General features: G+C 36.7%; 1 protein-coding gene across 4 annotated transcripts in view; it reads right to left on the bottom strand.

The window, feature by feature from the left end:
• Positions 1 to 1,166: 1,166 nt before the first annotated feature.
• The window catches only part of ZDHHC21 (zinc finger DHHC-type palmitoyltransferase 21), a 39,230-nt gene continuing 25,979 nt past the window's right edge, over positions 1,167 to 14,417 (bottom strand). For all 4 annotated transcript variants that reach the window (XM_040579290.1, XM_040579293.1, XM_040579291.1 and 1 more), the window contains 2 exons: positions 2,729 to 2,772; positions 1,167 to 2,191 (listed from right to left, as the gene is read on the bottom strand). In XM_040579290.1, coding sequence (XP_040435224.1) covers positions 2,059 to 2,191; positions 2,729 to 2,772 — 177 coding nt within the window. In that variant the 3' untranslated portion in view covers positions 1,167 to 2,058. The remainder of the gene's footprint in view (positions 2,192 to 2,728; positions 2,773 to 14,417) is intronic.

The raw sequence follows: 14,417 nt of genomic DNA, 5'->3' as shown, positions 1-14,417 counted from the left end.
ATAAACCAGAAAGAGTAAATATATTCCCCCGCAGCGAATGCATCAAGAATAGTTAACTTTTTGATCCTCTTTCTTAAACTTCAGAACGGTATGAGCTGCTAACTGTGACAACTGATTGGCATGAAAAACTTTTAAAAAACTACTATTTTTCTCATTAAACAGATTTAAATATTGGCACCCCAACGCGTTCACTGAGACTGTAGTAGTGGAATTATTTTAAAAAAGAGAAAATACAGCCATTACCTTATAATGTACAGGCACATTCTTTTTAACTTCAAGCACTGCTCCAGACTTTCCACCCACTTTTCTCCAGCTTCCTTTTGTTTGGTATGCTGCCAACACCATCTTAGAGAAAATTTAAACTCATGTCTGAAAATGCCGTGAAAAAAATGGTTGAACACGGCTTGAAATTTAAATGACGAAAATACTGCATCTATTTTTAAAAGGAGAGGGAAAGTAAAGTTGGTTCAAATGTTAGAAATTTGCAAAAGTTTGAAATTAAAATTATTTTTAAGATGCGCTTTAGAACTTTCAATGGATTATCAAAATCGTTAATTCAATAAAGGGAGACCCAACATGGGCAGTGGCTGTGTTAAGATTTTAAAAGAGCTGATCTAAAAATTCATTATGAATACCACTCATGACAAACCTAGCCCTTCTTTTTGAATGAACTGTTCACAAATCAACTATTACTCCCTCCAAACACAACCTATGTATATTACATCTCGATTTTGTGCCTTGCATGGCTGTCATTTAAGGTGGATCCTACTCCTGTTAGACAGCAAACACAGTAAGCAGCATAACAGAAAACACTGAAGCTGTGAATATCTCATAAAAATTCACTTAACTTTCAAAAAAAAAAGCTCTAATGCTGTATATACAGAGGGCTATAACAAATTACATAATTTTTCCAGACACAGCAAAGCAGAGCCAGTACTTTGGGACTTGCCATTTTAGCAGATCTAATCTTAAGGATGCTTTCTTTGGTTAAGTACTTCCAACAGTTTAAGGGCCCACAACATGCCATCTACACCCATTAAACCAGTTAATATACATGTTAGTAGCAAATATCTGTATTTATGTATAAATACTTTAAAATATTTTCACATATATTTCCAATATACAAACACTTAGACCAGTTCCAGCCAATCATGACTAAACAAAAGTAAATACAAAATTTCTAACTTTATTGACAATATACTCTTCTTTATGGTACATTGTGCCAAATAATTAAATCTTCATTTTAAAAAGTAATCTTTCTAGTATTTGCACCATACAACTTCTCTGTTGAATTATTGCAAAGAAATCCATGGGATACAGGGAAAACACGCTTTCTATCTGCATATTTTACCCTGGAACGTTTAATCACTTTTGTTGACATAAAGACATGAATATTTTTCATTAAGATCACATCTGTGCAGAAGATAACTGTAAAATGTAAGATTGCTTTATATAAACACATACATTTATATGTATTTATAAAAACCTCTCTGAAAAAGGTTTAGGAAGAAGTCTGTCTTAGTTGTAAATGTTACCTTTTATAGTGCAGTGCTGCAGGATTACTGCTGCATATCATAAATAAATGGCAGTATCAGGGAGTTTTAAACACATGTAGCAGAAAAAAGACATGAACACTATCTCAACAGACCTACTAATAAAAAAACATTCAAGGCAGAATAAGACACTTGGTGGGAAAATTAACAATCAATGTAAACTTCAGTGTTTCCTACCAAAAAAAAATAATCAAAACAGCCGGTATCAGACAAATAAAGTGTGACTGCATTCCAGTCATTTGGGTTTGTTATTAATCTCAAAGATGAAAGAAATCCTTTTGGAAAATTAATCTGACGGTAAATATGCCTAAAATTAAACATACAGCTTGTCTTAATGTAGGAACAGAATCAAGACTACTATTAAAATAAAGCCTGGGGCACATTGTGATGCCTATGATTGGTGGGTGGATTTCAATTGACTCGAAGACTGTCATAGTCTTATTATCATAAAACCTGTAACGCACATCCAGCATGGAGGACCCATCTGTGCCCACCATCCATCTGTTTAGACGTGACTGGCAAAGTGGTAGGAAACTCGCAGTGGTTGTCTCTGCCTGAAAGGAATAAACCACAGGATCTTCCAGTGAGTGCCAAAAACTTCTGAGAAGGTCTGCTGCCATGGCTTTCGGGGCTTCGATCTACAGAAGACAGCATTATTAGTGAAAGACAGGACACCCATGGTGCACTTCAGTCAGCTAGAACAATGCAGGTTGGCTGGGGATCCATTACTGGGCTCTGATGAATTGTGTCCCAGCATCACAAATACTTTTCTTTCATTATGGCATGCAGCTGAGACTTAACTTTGCAGAACAGAAACTATCCGCATTGTCAACTAACCAAAGGCAACTTCTGAAGTAGAGAGGTACCTCAGAATCAATTAAATGTTTGTCAAGACACAGCAGAAAGTGTCTTTTGATCTGTACTTTTGGAAGAAAATAATAGTTCCACTGGCTTTGGGCAGGGAAGGAGCAGGGAAAACGTGAGGCTACTTTTTGTACAACCAATTTAAAAGAGTAGTGTGCTGCTGCTGCTAGAGATAAGAAGTACAGAGCACAGGACCATGCGAAATAATCTTAACAAAGTGCCTTCAGTTTCCTTTTTCTCTCAGTTAAAAAAACCCTCAGCTACTCATTTAACTTTTCAGAAAATAAATGTGGACATTTTACAGCACTTACATGTCTTCACAACAGTTTGACATTTTTTCTATACTTGTAGTGTCCTGTTGAAGAGAAAACACAACGAGAAGGTATTTATTTACAATCCTAACTGTTAAAATGTCATGAAAGCAACTAAGTAAAACAGGGAATCAATTCTTAGTACAGAATGCTTTTGCATTAGTCCAGTCAGTTACATATTACTCATACGCAATATTAGTTTTAAACGGCTGTGAGATAACATGCACAAATGTACTCGTTCTAGAAATGATTTTTACGAACAGATGTGCAACTATACTGTGTAGTTTTACTATGACAGCACACATCACAGAATGTCAACAAAACCTTGCAGCTTTATTACAGCTAAAATTAATTCAGGTTTAACAATTAATTCATGGGGCATTTAGAAGTTATGTGTATAAGGCATACTCTTGCCATACATTTCATAAGCACCCATTCCAGACTTGGAGTAGACCACTGAGATAACTACAGGAAAATTTAGTAAAACGCAACTATTAACATATGTAGTATTTCAGAAAGCAGGAATTATTAAGAGGTTTTAAAATAGTTATCTTCAGGAGTATTATAATGCAAACAGCACCATTAGGAATACACCATCAGTTTCTATAGTTGCTACAGGTAAATACCAAACATAAAAATTATTCTTAAAATGTAACAAAAAGTAAATAATGTGCAGAGTAGAGGCACCCCTGCAGTGAACAAAATTGAATTCATACTCTACTTTTCTGAACACGATTAATGCATCAAAAAGTTTTATGATTAAAAAATCAATTTAAGCTTAGATCATCCTCAAACAAAACTCACAACCACCGACAACAGCACTTTTTTTCTCACTTTTGCACTACATATTTAACAAAAAAGCTTGCTTTGTAAGTATCACTTCAATTTAAACTCCAGCAGTATTGTGGTTTTCAATGCACATTCATAGTTCATTATGTCCCACAATCACTCGTGAGGTCCAAAATACAGTAATTGAAATACTTCTCATCGTTCCATTTCCTTTTCATACCAGCTTGATATTTCCCTTTACTGTTCATTGATTTAGGCATGTGCACAATGCACCTGTCAGATTACACTAGCGTCTGAATGAAACCGAGAGCTAGTCTCTATTGTCCCGGCCATACAGTTACACAAGGACTGTGGTTTAATTAGGCTGTGACTTCATTGTCATCTGGAAACACTACCTAGCAATAAAACCATACTGTGTTCCTTGAGGGTTCCAGACATCAGTGCATCCACTTCAATGCAGGCACTGCTGGGATTCTGCCACCATCTTTCATAAAGCTTTGAAGGGGAAGGGTGAAATGCAAGTGTGAAATAATGTACGGGAAGCTGCTTCCCCACTTCACCAGGATGGGTGGCCTCAACTCGCCTTGCCAAATTTTGTCCTAAATCCTCTTCCCAGCTCTGATGAGTTTTGGAACAGGATCCCTTACCACATGCTAAACGGCAAAAATCTTAATTCTGCCCATGACCTACCCAGCTGAATTCCAGATGCGCTACAGCGAAGGAGAGAAGTTCCCTCTTCTCACGCCAGCCCACCAGGACGCACAAGTTCTTCCCTGTTTGTGCAGAGGAGGCATGCCCGCAGCAGACTACACACACCATCCTGGCCCCACCATTAGGCAGCTTTTAACAACTGCTCCAAATTGAGAGGACTGCAGACAGCAGGCTGTAAATACTGCCTGTTGTTTCAATTCCCATAGATAAACCGCTTCTCCTCTCCACCTTACAGGCCTGTCTAGCATATGCCCCCTCACCTGCCACAGATGGCAGGAAAGCTTTGCAAGACACAAGCCACTCTCCTTGTCAGGGCAACCAGACTGTGCAGCCAAGGAAAGTTCTGCTGCCAACTTTTAGCAGAAGCACCACCCCCCCTGACCACAGAAAATCACAGACAGCTTTCTGAACGAAAGGCACTAAGTAACAGGTATTACTTCCATGACACTTTGGTGAAGTTGTAACAGCATTTTCATGAGACTCTTTCCATAACTGCAAAAATACTCAGTTCTAGCAATCATCCCCTGGTCAAATCAAAGCAGTCTACCTGGTAGTACAAAATGACATTAGTATGTTTGAAATCAATGATTGCTAATGATTTTTTTGTAGAACAGTAGAGTGCTAGTCGAGACTATAATTGATTTCTAGCTATTAAAGATTTATGTTACCATTTCACAAAAGGAGCCTTAAGACAGCTTTGGGTGCAGAAGAAACATAGCTAATATTTTTAGTATGGCTTTTTGCTGCTTCTCTGCATTGTTCATTCATTAACACATTTGTACTGCTCCCTAAAATACTGTATCTGAGATTTTTGGAGGAACTTCCAGGATGGGAACTGGAGGTTGTATTTCTTTTTAATTGTTATCGTGGCATGTTACCAAGAGCTGAAAGATGTTCATCAGGGTCTGTTCCCCTCAAAAAATGTAACCCATTAAATTAATGAACAAAGTGAAAACACCAAAACAAGAACTGCAGAAAATGACTGTAAGAAGACTGTCAAGCTTCCACATCCTTAAAACATACTAAAGGATTTTAGCTGGATAGGAAGTCAAAGGAAATCCTTCCTTCCTTCCTTTCCTTCCTTCCTTCCTTTCCTTCCTTCCTTCCTTTCCTTCCTTCCTCAATGCCAACATCTACTTTAGAATACTTCTGCTCTACAGGAAAGGAATTGGGAGTAGTGAATCTTTTGCTTCTGGGATACTTTCTCAGAATAGAAAATCTTTATAGCCAATTTTAGAAGCTGTGAACTAGGGCTGGAGGGAATGGGAGGAAACACCTCCCTGAAGCTTAGTTGCTTAACAAGTGCTGGTGACTGAACTTAAGAAACCGAACAGCCCTCACAGCTTCCCTACCACAACACTGCTGTCAGACAGTTGGGCTCATTTGAAATGTTCTTTCATTTGAGAGCGAACCAATTTACCTTTTCATATGAAACTGAAACTTTGCAGCACCCCAGGAAACTTGGTAGCCTCTCCGGACACAGGACAGGAAGGAAATGAGAGGACAACAGCTGAGTTTTGGCCTGTTATTTAAGGCTTTCTTCTCAGATAGACAAATTTTTCTTCTTTTGGAGACAGGAAAACCAGAATAACCACTATGCTTCTGATTGACAAGGTGTTCTGTTCATTATCACATCTCACAAATGGCTTTCAACCAGAATATCATCTCTCTTAATTATGCGTTTGACGTATACTAAGGTTTTGCTACATCAGTACTACTGTGTTCAGCCTAAGAGGCTTTGGCTGTCTGCATCTACCATCAGCTTGGATTACTATTAATACAAATAGAACTCTGCTAAAATTCCCCTCCCCGCCTAGCCACCCCCCCCGACTCACAGCTAATGCTCATGTTAAAATCTTTTTACAAGTGGCCCTCGTCCAAAAGTTAAAAATAACTTGGTATGAGCAGACATGGCATACCTGTTGAATCCCAGTGATCTCTATCTCCAAATCTCTCATAAAATTTACAACTTCATAAAGATGAAATTGACTAACCCACAACTGATTAATTTCACATGATGGGTCATCTGGACCCCCGACGTCATCATCCAGATTGGAAACAACTATTGTTCCTACACTTGATTATTCAGAGATACACACCCATTCATAAACATCTTAAAGCAACTAGGAAAAAGCCCCATACCTTAGCGAGAAAGGCAAAATAAATTAAGAGGAACCAAACACAGCAACTATTAACAATGCATCACCTTAAAACAAGAGGAAAAGGGAAAAGGATTCTGCTCAGGACACGAGGAATGTTTTTTTTTTTTTCCTTTGAGGACTTGGTACAAGTCTGTAAGAGCAGCTTGTCTCAGTGAAGTAAGCTACTGCCACAGTTAAGACTATTATCAGAGGAACGGAGAGACATGTATAAGAGCACCAACTGAATTCTGCAGACCAGCTCAAAGTTCACTTGCAAATGAATGCACACGCACTGGTTGCACTAAGAGGAACATACCTTTCACATCTGTATTTTAATTAGCATAACCAGGTGCCTAAAAAAAGCAGTTTTTCTAAAAAGATAACATGCACTGTTTAACAAACTGTGCTATAGTATGGGATTCATCATGAACTGATTTATCATGCAAGAAGCATATGGAAAGAGTATTTTCCTCTTGCTGCTTCATGTTTTCCAAAGGAGAAGCTGTAATTTGTAACTCACAGGACTAACTCCAAAGCACGCAGCCACGATATCTGGTTCAATTTTTCTTCAGTGTCTGCTTAAAGTGATGTGTAATCAATACAGCTCTAATACTTGCAATAGAACAATGTAAGCATTATGCCACGTTTTCTTAATATAGTATTTTCAAATACTCGGGATATAAGAATTGGCAGGAAAGTACGATAAAACAGAAAGAGAAAAAACAAACAAAACTTGCAACCCTTCCTCAATTCATAGCCATTGCTTTTATCCAAAAGCAAAGGCAACATATCCTTCATCTGAACAACATATTTTTTCATTCTTTCTACCTAACATACCCCTGTTGTGTGTATGTAAATGACAGGTGAGACATCGAAGAATGTAAGATGCTGAATGTCTCATAGAAAGAACACTTCATATTTCAGAAATTTTCCTTTTTGGCATTGATTACATTGTGGGTTTACATTTGGCCACTTTTTAGCATTGTTTTCTTAATCTAAATTTCTCACATATGATAATAGGATTAATTTTATCAATTACAGTTAGGTTCAGCCTGAAAACTATTAGTTCAGTTTTAACTTTGAATAAAAGAACTGTGTGCAAAATGAAAAATGAAGCTATACTATGTTAGATCTAGGGAATACTCACTCCTACACTCCTCTATGCTCTGAAGAATTTAGTCAAATATACTTTCAATGTATTTATCAGATATCAGAAAATGATTCAATGAAAAGATCTGATAACAAATTAGGTACACATCTACAAAGATGATGATACAGATATCTTCAGTCTATTTCAAATCCACGGTATGTTTGGTGCAGATAGCTGCATGACAGCAAGACACAGGACAAAACATTATTTTTCTTGATACTTACATATAGTTTCTTAGGACAAAACTATTAAGAAAAACAATGCTTAGGAAGGCTAGCTGTTGACCTTCCTCGCACAGAAGCCATTTTAATGGTCTGATGTCTAAATTTCACACATAATGTAAAGGGTACTCAGCCCTCAGAACACCCAAAAATCATTATTACAGATACTTATTTTCAATTGGTGAAAGGTAATTCATTTATTTAGAAAAATAACTCTGATGTAAAAGGAAGGACTTCTACCTTCAGTGATAACAGGGGATTTTTTTGGCATATTTTTTACTCTCTGCACAGTATAAAACCTCTTTGATTAAATTTTCTAACATACATTTTTCCTTAATAAAATTGCAAATAATTAATTTCAATAAAAATATTCCTACTCTAACTCAAATTTATTCTTACATTTTGAATAGCCCAAGGAAGAGCTCTTTTAAATAAACTAAAATTTTGACGGTAAATAGGTCTTTAAGACTGTCAGGATACATGCATTAAAAATGTTAAACAAATTGCTAATCTAGTTGAGAAACATAAGGTAAAGATACAAAAGACTTGACACAGTTAACAAACTCCCATTCAAAGACCAGGACATCATTAATTCCTGACAATTTAATTTATAGCACTTTAGGCAGTCTTCTAACAGGATATTTACCTAGAGATGGATTAAAGGTAGAGATAGGAAAAGGGGTAGGGATAAAAATAACAGGGAAGATACAGAGAGACAATGTTAACATGAACTTATCTTCTGTTACATCTCTAATTTCAAATTACTGCTTAGGCTTGTGGTTTATAAACCTTTTGCTCTCCCTCTACAATTACTTTATATCTTACACTTTATTATAGCCAGGTAAAGAATATGTTTGCCTAGGAATCCTAATTTCCCCTATAAATCCTAATTTCTTTTGTGCTAAACTGAAATATGAGGATTAATAGTTCCTTGATTATATTTCTTCCATGTTTGAAAAAACAGGAAAAGTACTTAGTACTTCACTAATCAAAATAGTATTGAATAGATTATTTGAATATATAAGATACTTATTTTTAAGACAAAAACCATTTTAGCACAACTATATCACTTGTGCACTCTGTGCATTAAAACAGAAATGGATTAACACTATGAAAAACGCAAAGAATTAAAAAGTCTTTGATTTTATTAACAGAATTACTGCAGTTACATTTTCATTATTTTGCATTTCGACCTCTGTAACATTCTGTCTGACTTACTGGTTACACAAAGATTTTTAAATTTTTCACTGGTATTTTTATTGTTTGTACTTCATTTTTGCATTACACTATTAAATGAAATGATACTCCTAAAGAAAATCAACTGCTTGAAAATATTCCTTTGGGATAAATATATCAGAAAATTAATTTGCACAATTTCCCTCTTTTCCAATTTCCTTAAAAGGAAGGTTTTGTCCTTTTGAATAGAAGCCATAAGCAAAATGAACAATACTCCTTTCTACATGCTCACTCTAAGTACCAGTCACACTAAGCAAAGTAAGTAAAACATATGAATTAGTAAGTTCAAGACATTCATGTGGAGATGGATCAGTTTATAAGAGCAACAAACAATACCTAGTGAAGTAAGTTTGCTACTTGCAAGTTGAAAAGGAGAAACACTGCAACAATGATAAAACATAGCACTTAACAAGTATCAACATTTTAAAACACTTCTAAGAAGAAAAAATTCTGTGGTAGGCATCACACTGTGCACCAGACAGCCTGCTGAACACCAGCTGTTAAATTATTTCCCCTCTATCCTCCCCAAAGCAAATAAAGGGAAATTTCTCTCTAACACATCCACGCAGTACTGATGCACCAGGATATTGGCATATCACTGTACACCATTCAAACAGTTAATTAACAGGAAACCCCGGTAGCATTAATTAAATTAATAAAGTCACTGTCCACTTAGTTTATGATAATACATCCACTACCTTGCACAAAGACCACGTGGTATCTATTAAATTTATAAAAGCCCATCCATTACATAGTTCTGCCCCAGAGAAACAAGTTAATTACTAAATAATTTTAATGAAAAGTTTTTGCCCACAATACTAACACACAAAAATCACATAAAATCATATTTGATGGACTACAGTGGAAAAATGAAGAACATTTCTTTAATTCCACATAAATACTTTGTTTGAACATATGGAAAAATGAAAACACAAACTGTTTAGTGTTTGAAATAAAAAACAATCAAAGGTAATCCTTTAAAATTAGGGTTCAGATTAGTCTCTGCAAAGGATGCTGTTTAACTGAAACATCTGTTAGTGTTACGTTGAGAGACAGGCCTTTTTTAACTTTGGAAATGAGATTAGTAGATCAGTTATTTGTAAGTGTCCAAGTAATTTCTAATTATTTTATCTGGGTCACAGATAATCCGCTTTTAGAGGGCTCCCACAATGACATCAGAGGATCACTGCTGAACTGATTATCCTGTTACCTTCCACCATCCATGGGAAGACAGGATTTTCCTTTTGTACAGAGGAAGAGAAAAGAAGCGGCTGATTGCTTCAGACAGGTGGCGGCCAACAAAATAAAGAATAACACAGCTCTTGAGAGGAAGAAAACCTCACATATGCAAAAGGTACCAGCATTAAAAAAGGTCAGCAAACTGAATACTTCTTACTATTGTCTGGTGCAATTTAAAACCTCGCCAGATATAAACAAATACCAAAATAATCAGACAAGCCACTGTTTAAAAAAGCATGCTATATTATTTATTACTTGTTCTACAGTAATGCCTTGTAGACCAAACATAACCAATGTCAGAATCTTACTGTATAAATAGAAAAACTGTTTTTTAATATCATTTAACTGTTGAAGTGACATGGAAGATATACAGAAGTACTTTCTTAAAGCAAAAATGGAACATGAGTGAGAGAAATGCAAATGTCAGGGCTAGTCTTGTACAAATATACACACAAGCATCCTGACGGTTCCACTTTTTTAGAAAAGCCTGAATTGCAGGTCTTTATCTCCTACAATCATAAATCAGAAGCAATCTGTAGTTGATTAAAGATACTTTCTTTTTTTCCTCTAAGTGAACTTATGCCTTTTCCTATGAATAAATGAGTAAACAGGTTAGTTATGCATTTATGAGGAAAACAAGTATCTGCTACCTATAAAAATACCAAACGAGAGAGGACTTTTTAAAAAACACATCAAGAAAATATGTCTTGATAAAGCAAGCAAGTTTCTATACACCATTTGATTTAGCTTTCAACTGAATTTTATTATTTGATAAGAGGACAACATAGCTACCAAAAATAGGTAATTGGAAATAAAACTAAGTTACATTTTCTTCTAGGTTAAGTGCAAAATATTCTTTTCTAGATAAACATTTGCCATTGCAATGCAGATCATTAATAGGTATGAGCAGTAGTTGCACAATACAGTGAATGTTCTGGATTTTTTTTTTTGTGGAAAAATTAAAATCTTTCTGAAGTGGAGCTATCTATCTCAAGCAAAATCATAATTTACCTATAAATAGTATTTTTACTATTTATGACATACCACCAAACAAAAAACCATCTTTCTACCTTCATGGAGTTGGAAAGTGTCTATACTGTCTTGTTATCCTGTAGTGGCTGGCTGAGGCAAAAGAGGAGTAATTGCTTGCAGGATAGAAGCAGCTAGAAGTAGTCTGAAGTAAAGGTTCCAATAATTAAAAAAAATATAATTAATTCTCATAGGAGGACATCTAGTTTTTCTAGGGTGCAACGGGCAAAAATCTTCTTTTGTCCTTTTTTTCTTTTTTGTTTATTTACTGTTTTATGCTAAGCTTGCTTTTACTTCTCAAGCAGTGTCATTAAAAAACATTGTGCTGTCTAGGAATGTAAGAATACATGCCCATTTCTAGTTAAGGAATACAAAATTCAAATTTGCACTACAAGCAAAGGCAGGGAATAGAGGACTAGCAAAGCAAGCACCGGGCATGGAAGATAAACAGGCCTTCAATATAAATGCAACGTCATTTTGGAAATTACATCAGACAGTGCGTTAATCATTGTTGGAACCGATTTCTTCCACCTAGTTCTCTAGAAACATGAGAATTACATGTAAAAAACCTGTTACACTGAGTTTTTAAAAACAGTATCCTAGAAACGTACTGTTCTTAGATTAAGATCTTAAATTTCTCCCTATTTCAGAGACATAGATTAGAGAGAACATAGATACTTCTATTTCCAAAGCAGCCAAATAAAAAAGTTCCCCAAGAGCAATCTCAGGTATATTCTGGAAGAAGTACTAAAATCTGGGATAATGATGACAGTAAAGGCAAACAGAACTTGCGGAAAGCAACTGGAGGAGGAGGATGAAAAGACCATGTGCCCCGTCTGCTACAAGCGTGTTTCACAGATGCTGGTTTTTAGGGAGAAAGCGCTCCTCAGCTGCTCCCCTCTTCACTGGAACAATTCATGTCAAAAGTTCCTCTAAGGACAGTTTTTGCCAACCAGCTGTTCTCCTCTCATTGTAGGAAGTCACCTCCCTTGCTCTTTGGCTTACTGAATCTCCAGACGAGATATGAATAGCCTTGTGCTAATGATACTCTAACAGTGACACCACAATAACAGAGGTGACAGACATACTCAGAGAAATTACTGCTTGTTAGGTAACTTGGTCTATTAATCACCTCAAGCAGTACAGCCTTAAGAAAATTCTCCGTGCAAGAGCCAAATTTGAGCACGCAAGGCACAAAGTTTTTATTTTAACTAGAAAGCACTAATACCTGTTGAACACACATGAAACAGGGTAACAGCAGATTGCATGCATTTTTTTCTTAAAGAACATTTACATAACGGATCTACTGTTATAACCAGTAAGAGTGTCCTGGTTTCGGCTGGGATGGAGTTAACTTTCTTCTTAGTAGCTAGTATAGTGCTGGGGTTTGGCTCTGATGTGAGAGCAATGTGAGATGTGAGATAGTTTTGGTTGTTGCTGGGTGATGTTTATACCAAGTCAAGGACCTTCCAGTTTCTCGGGCCCTGCCAGCCAGAGGGCTGGAGGGGCACAAGAGACTGGGAGGGGACACAGCCAGGGCAGCTGACCTGAACCAGCCAAAGGGATATTCCATACCACGGGATGTCATGCTTGGTATGTAAACTTGGGGGGGGGATAGCTGGTGGAGGGGGGAATCGCTGCTGGGGTGACTGGCTGGGCATCAGTCAGCAGGTGGTGAGCAGTTGCACTGTGCATCACGTTTTCCTTTCTCCCTTTTCCTTTGGATTTTATACTTTTCCCAACCTTTCCATTATAACTGTTGTTGTTGTTATTATTAAATATTGTTGATATTAAATGTTATTGTTATTGTTCTGACATTTTTATTCTGTTTAAATTATTAAATTGTTCTTATCTCAACCCTCAACTTTTACATTCCTTTCCTATTCTCCTACCCACCCGTCTGGATGAGGGGGAGTGAGCGAGCGGCTGCATGGTGTTTGGTTGCGGCTGGGGCCAAACCACAACAAAAAGTTAGGCAATGACAGGTACAAAAGATCAGAAGACTGCACACCACCAATGAATTTTGGCAAGTGCCAGCACACACAGCAGAATATTCCACCAGCACTTTATAATGTGCTGTTTTCCCTTCCTGTATTAGCTACTGCCCTGTTCCAGAAAAACATGCTGGAATGTATCAGATATTTCCTTTCCATTATATGTTCAGTCGGACAACATTTTTTGACTTTTGAAAAAAAATTACCAAAGATGAGAAAATGGCAGTGTTTCCCTTTAAAATCTTCTGCTTGTCCTTACGGCTTGTCAAACTATCACTTAGCTCAATTCTAGTAAAGAGCAACTCTGCTTACAAAAATGCTGTATACAAAGGTCACAATGCAAATCAATTCTATACATTCAACTTAAATCTTGCTGCAGTGGTAAAAGGATAGACTTCTGTAAATATAAAGGATCAGCACGAGTGCTCTGACCTAGGGTACATATCATGCTTCATAATGCATGCTACATTCCACTCACATTTGAGCAGAGCCACCAGACTGTGGAAATCAACCATAAACAATGAAGCACGAAGTTGCTATTTCAGGTCCTAGTTCCTCATTACTGATGATGCTAGAGGAGGATGAAAAACCCCACGGCTTCATTATCCCAAGTTGCTTCTGTGAGGCTGGCAGTAAGCAGAGCACATTCTGTGTACGTACAGGACACTCGAAGACTGGGAACTGGAGATTTTTTTAATACACATATCCAATATTCCTGGGAAAAGTTAGCTTTAGTTTTTTATTACTTAGGTGAAACAGAAACTATTGGCTTGGTTTCAGGAAAAGTACATAATGACAGTCAAGCAAGTTTACCTTACAGAGAATCAGGAAGTTTTGCTACAAAAGGGTCAAAACTTGTTAAGAATTGAGTTTGATTTTCTTTCTAAATTTTGGCAGCATTTAAAATACAGATTAAATAATACTAAACTCTGACAAACCTGAATTTGCTGGACACGTGCATGTATCAGTCCAAGTTCAGATCACAGAGTTGCAATGCTGATTGTCTCCCCCAGGAGCTGTGGAACTAATCATGGCTTGACCTTAAACTGCAAACATAGGCGTGGAGCTTGAACTAGGAAAAAGTTTATCATGTTTTCCTGTACAAGCACAATTAAGACCTACCCCGCTTCACCTTTTTCAAAAGGCCCGTGTTCCTGTCCACCTCTTGCACACATCTCT

This window comes from Falco naumanni, chromosome Z, assembly GCF_017639655.2.
Source record: "Falco naumanni isolate bFalNau1 chromosome Z, bFalNau1.pat, whole genome shotgun sequence".
Taxonomy (NCBI): domain Eukaryota; kingdom Metazoa; phylum Chordata; class Aves; order Falconiformes; family Falconidae; genus Falco; species Falco naumanni.
Note: the sequence above shows the minus strand (reverse complement) of the source record. Positions and strands in the feature narration are given on the sequence as shown.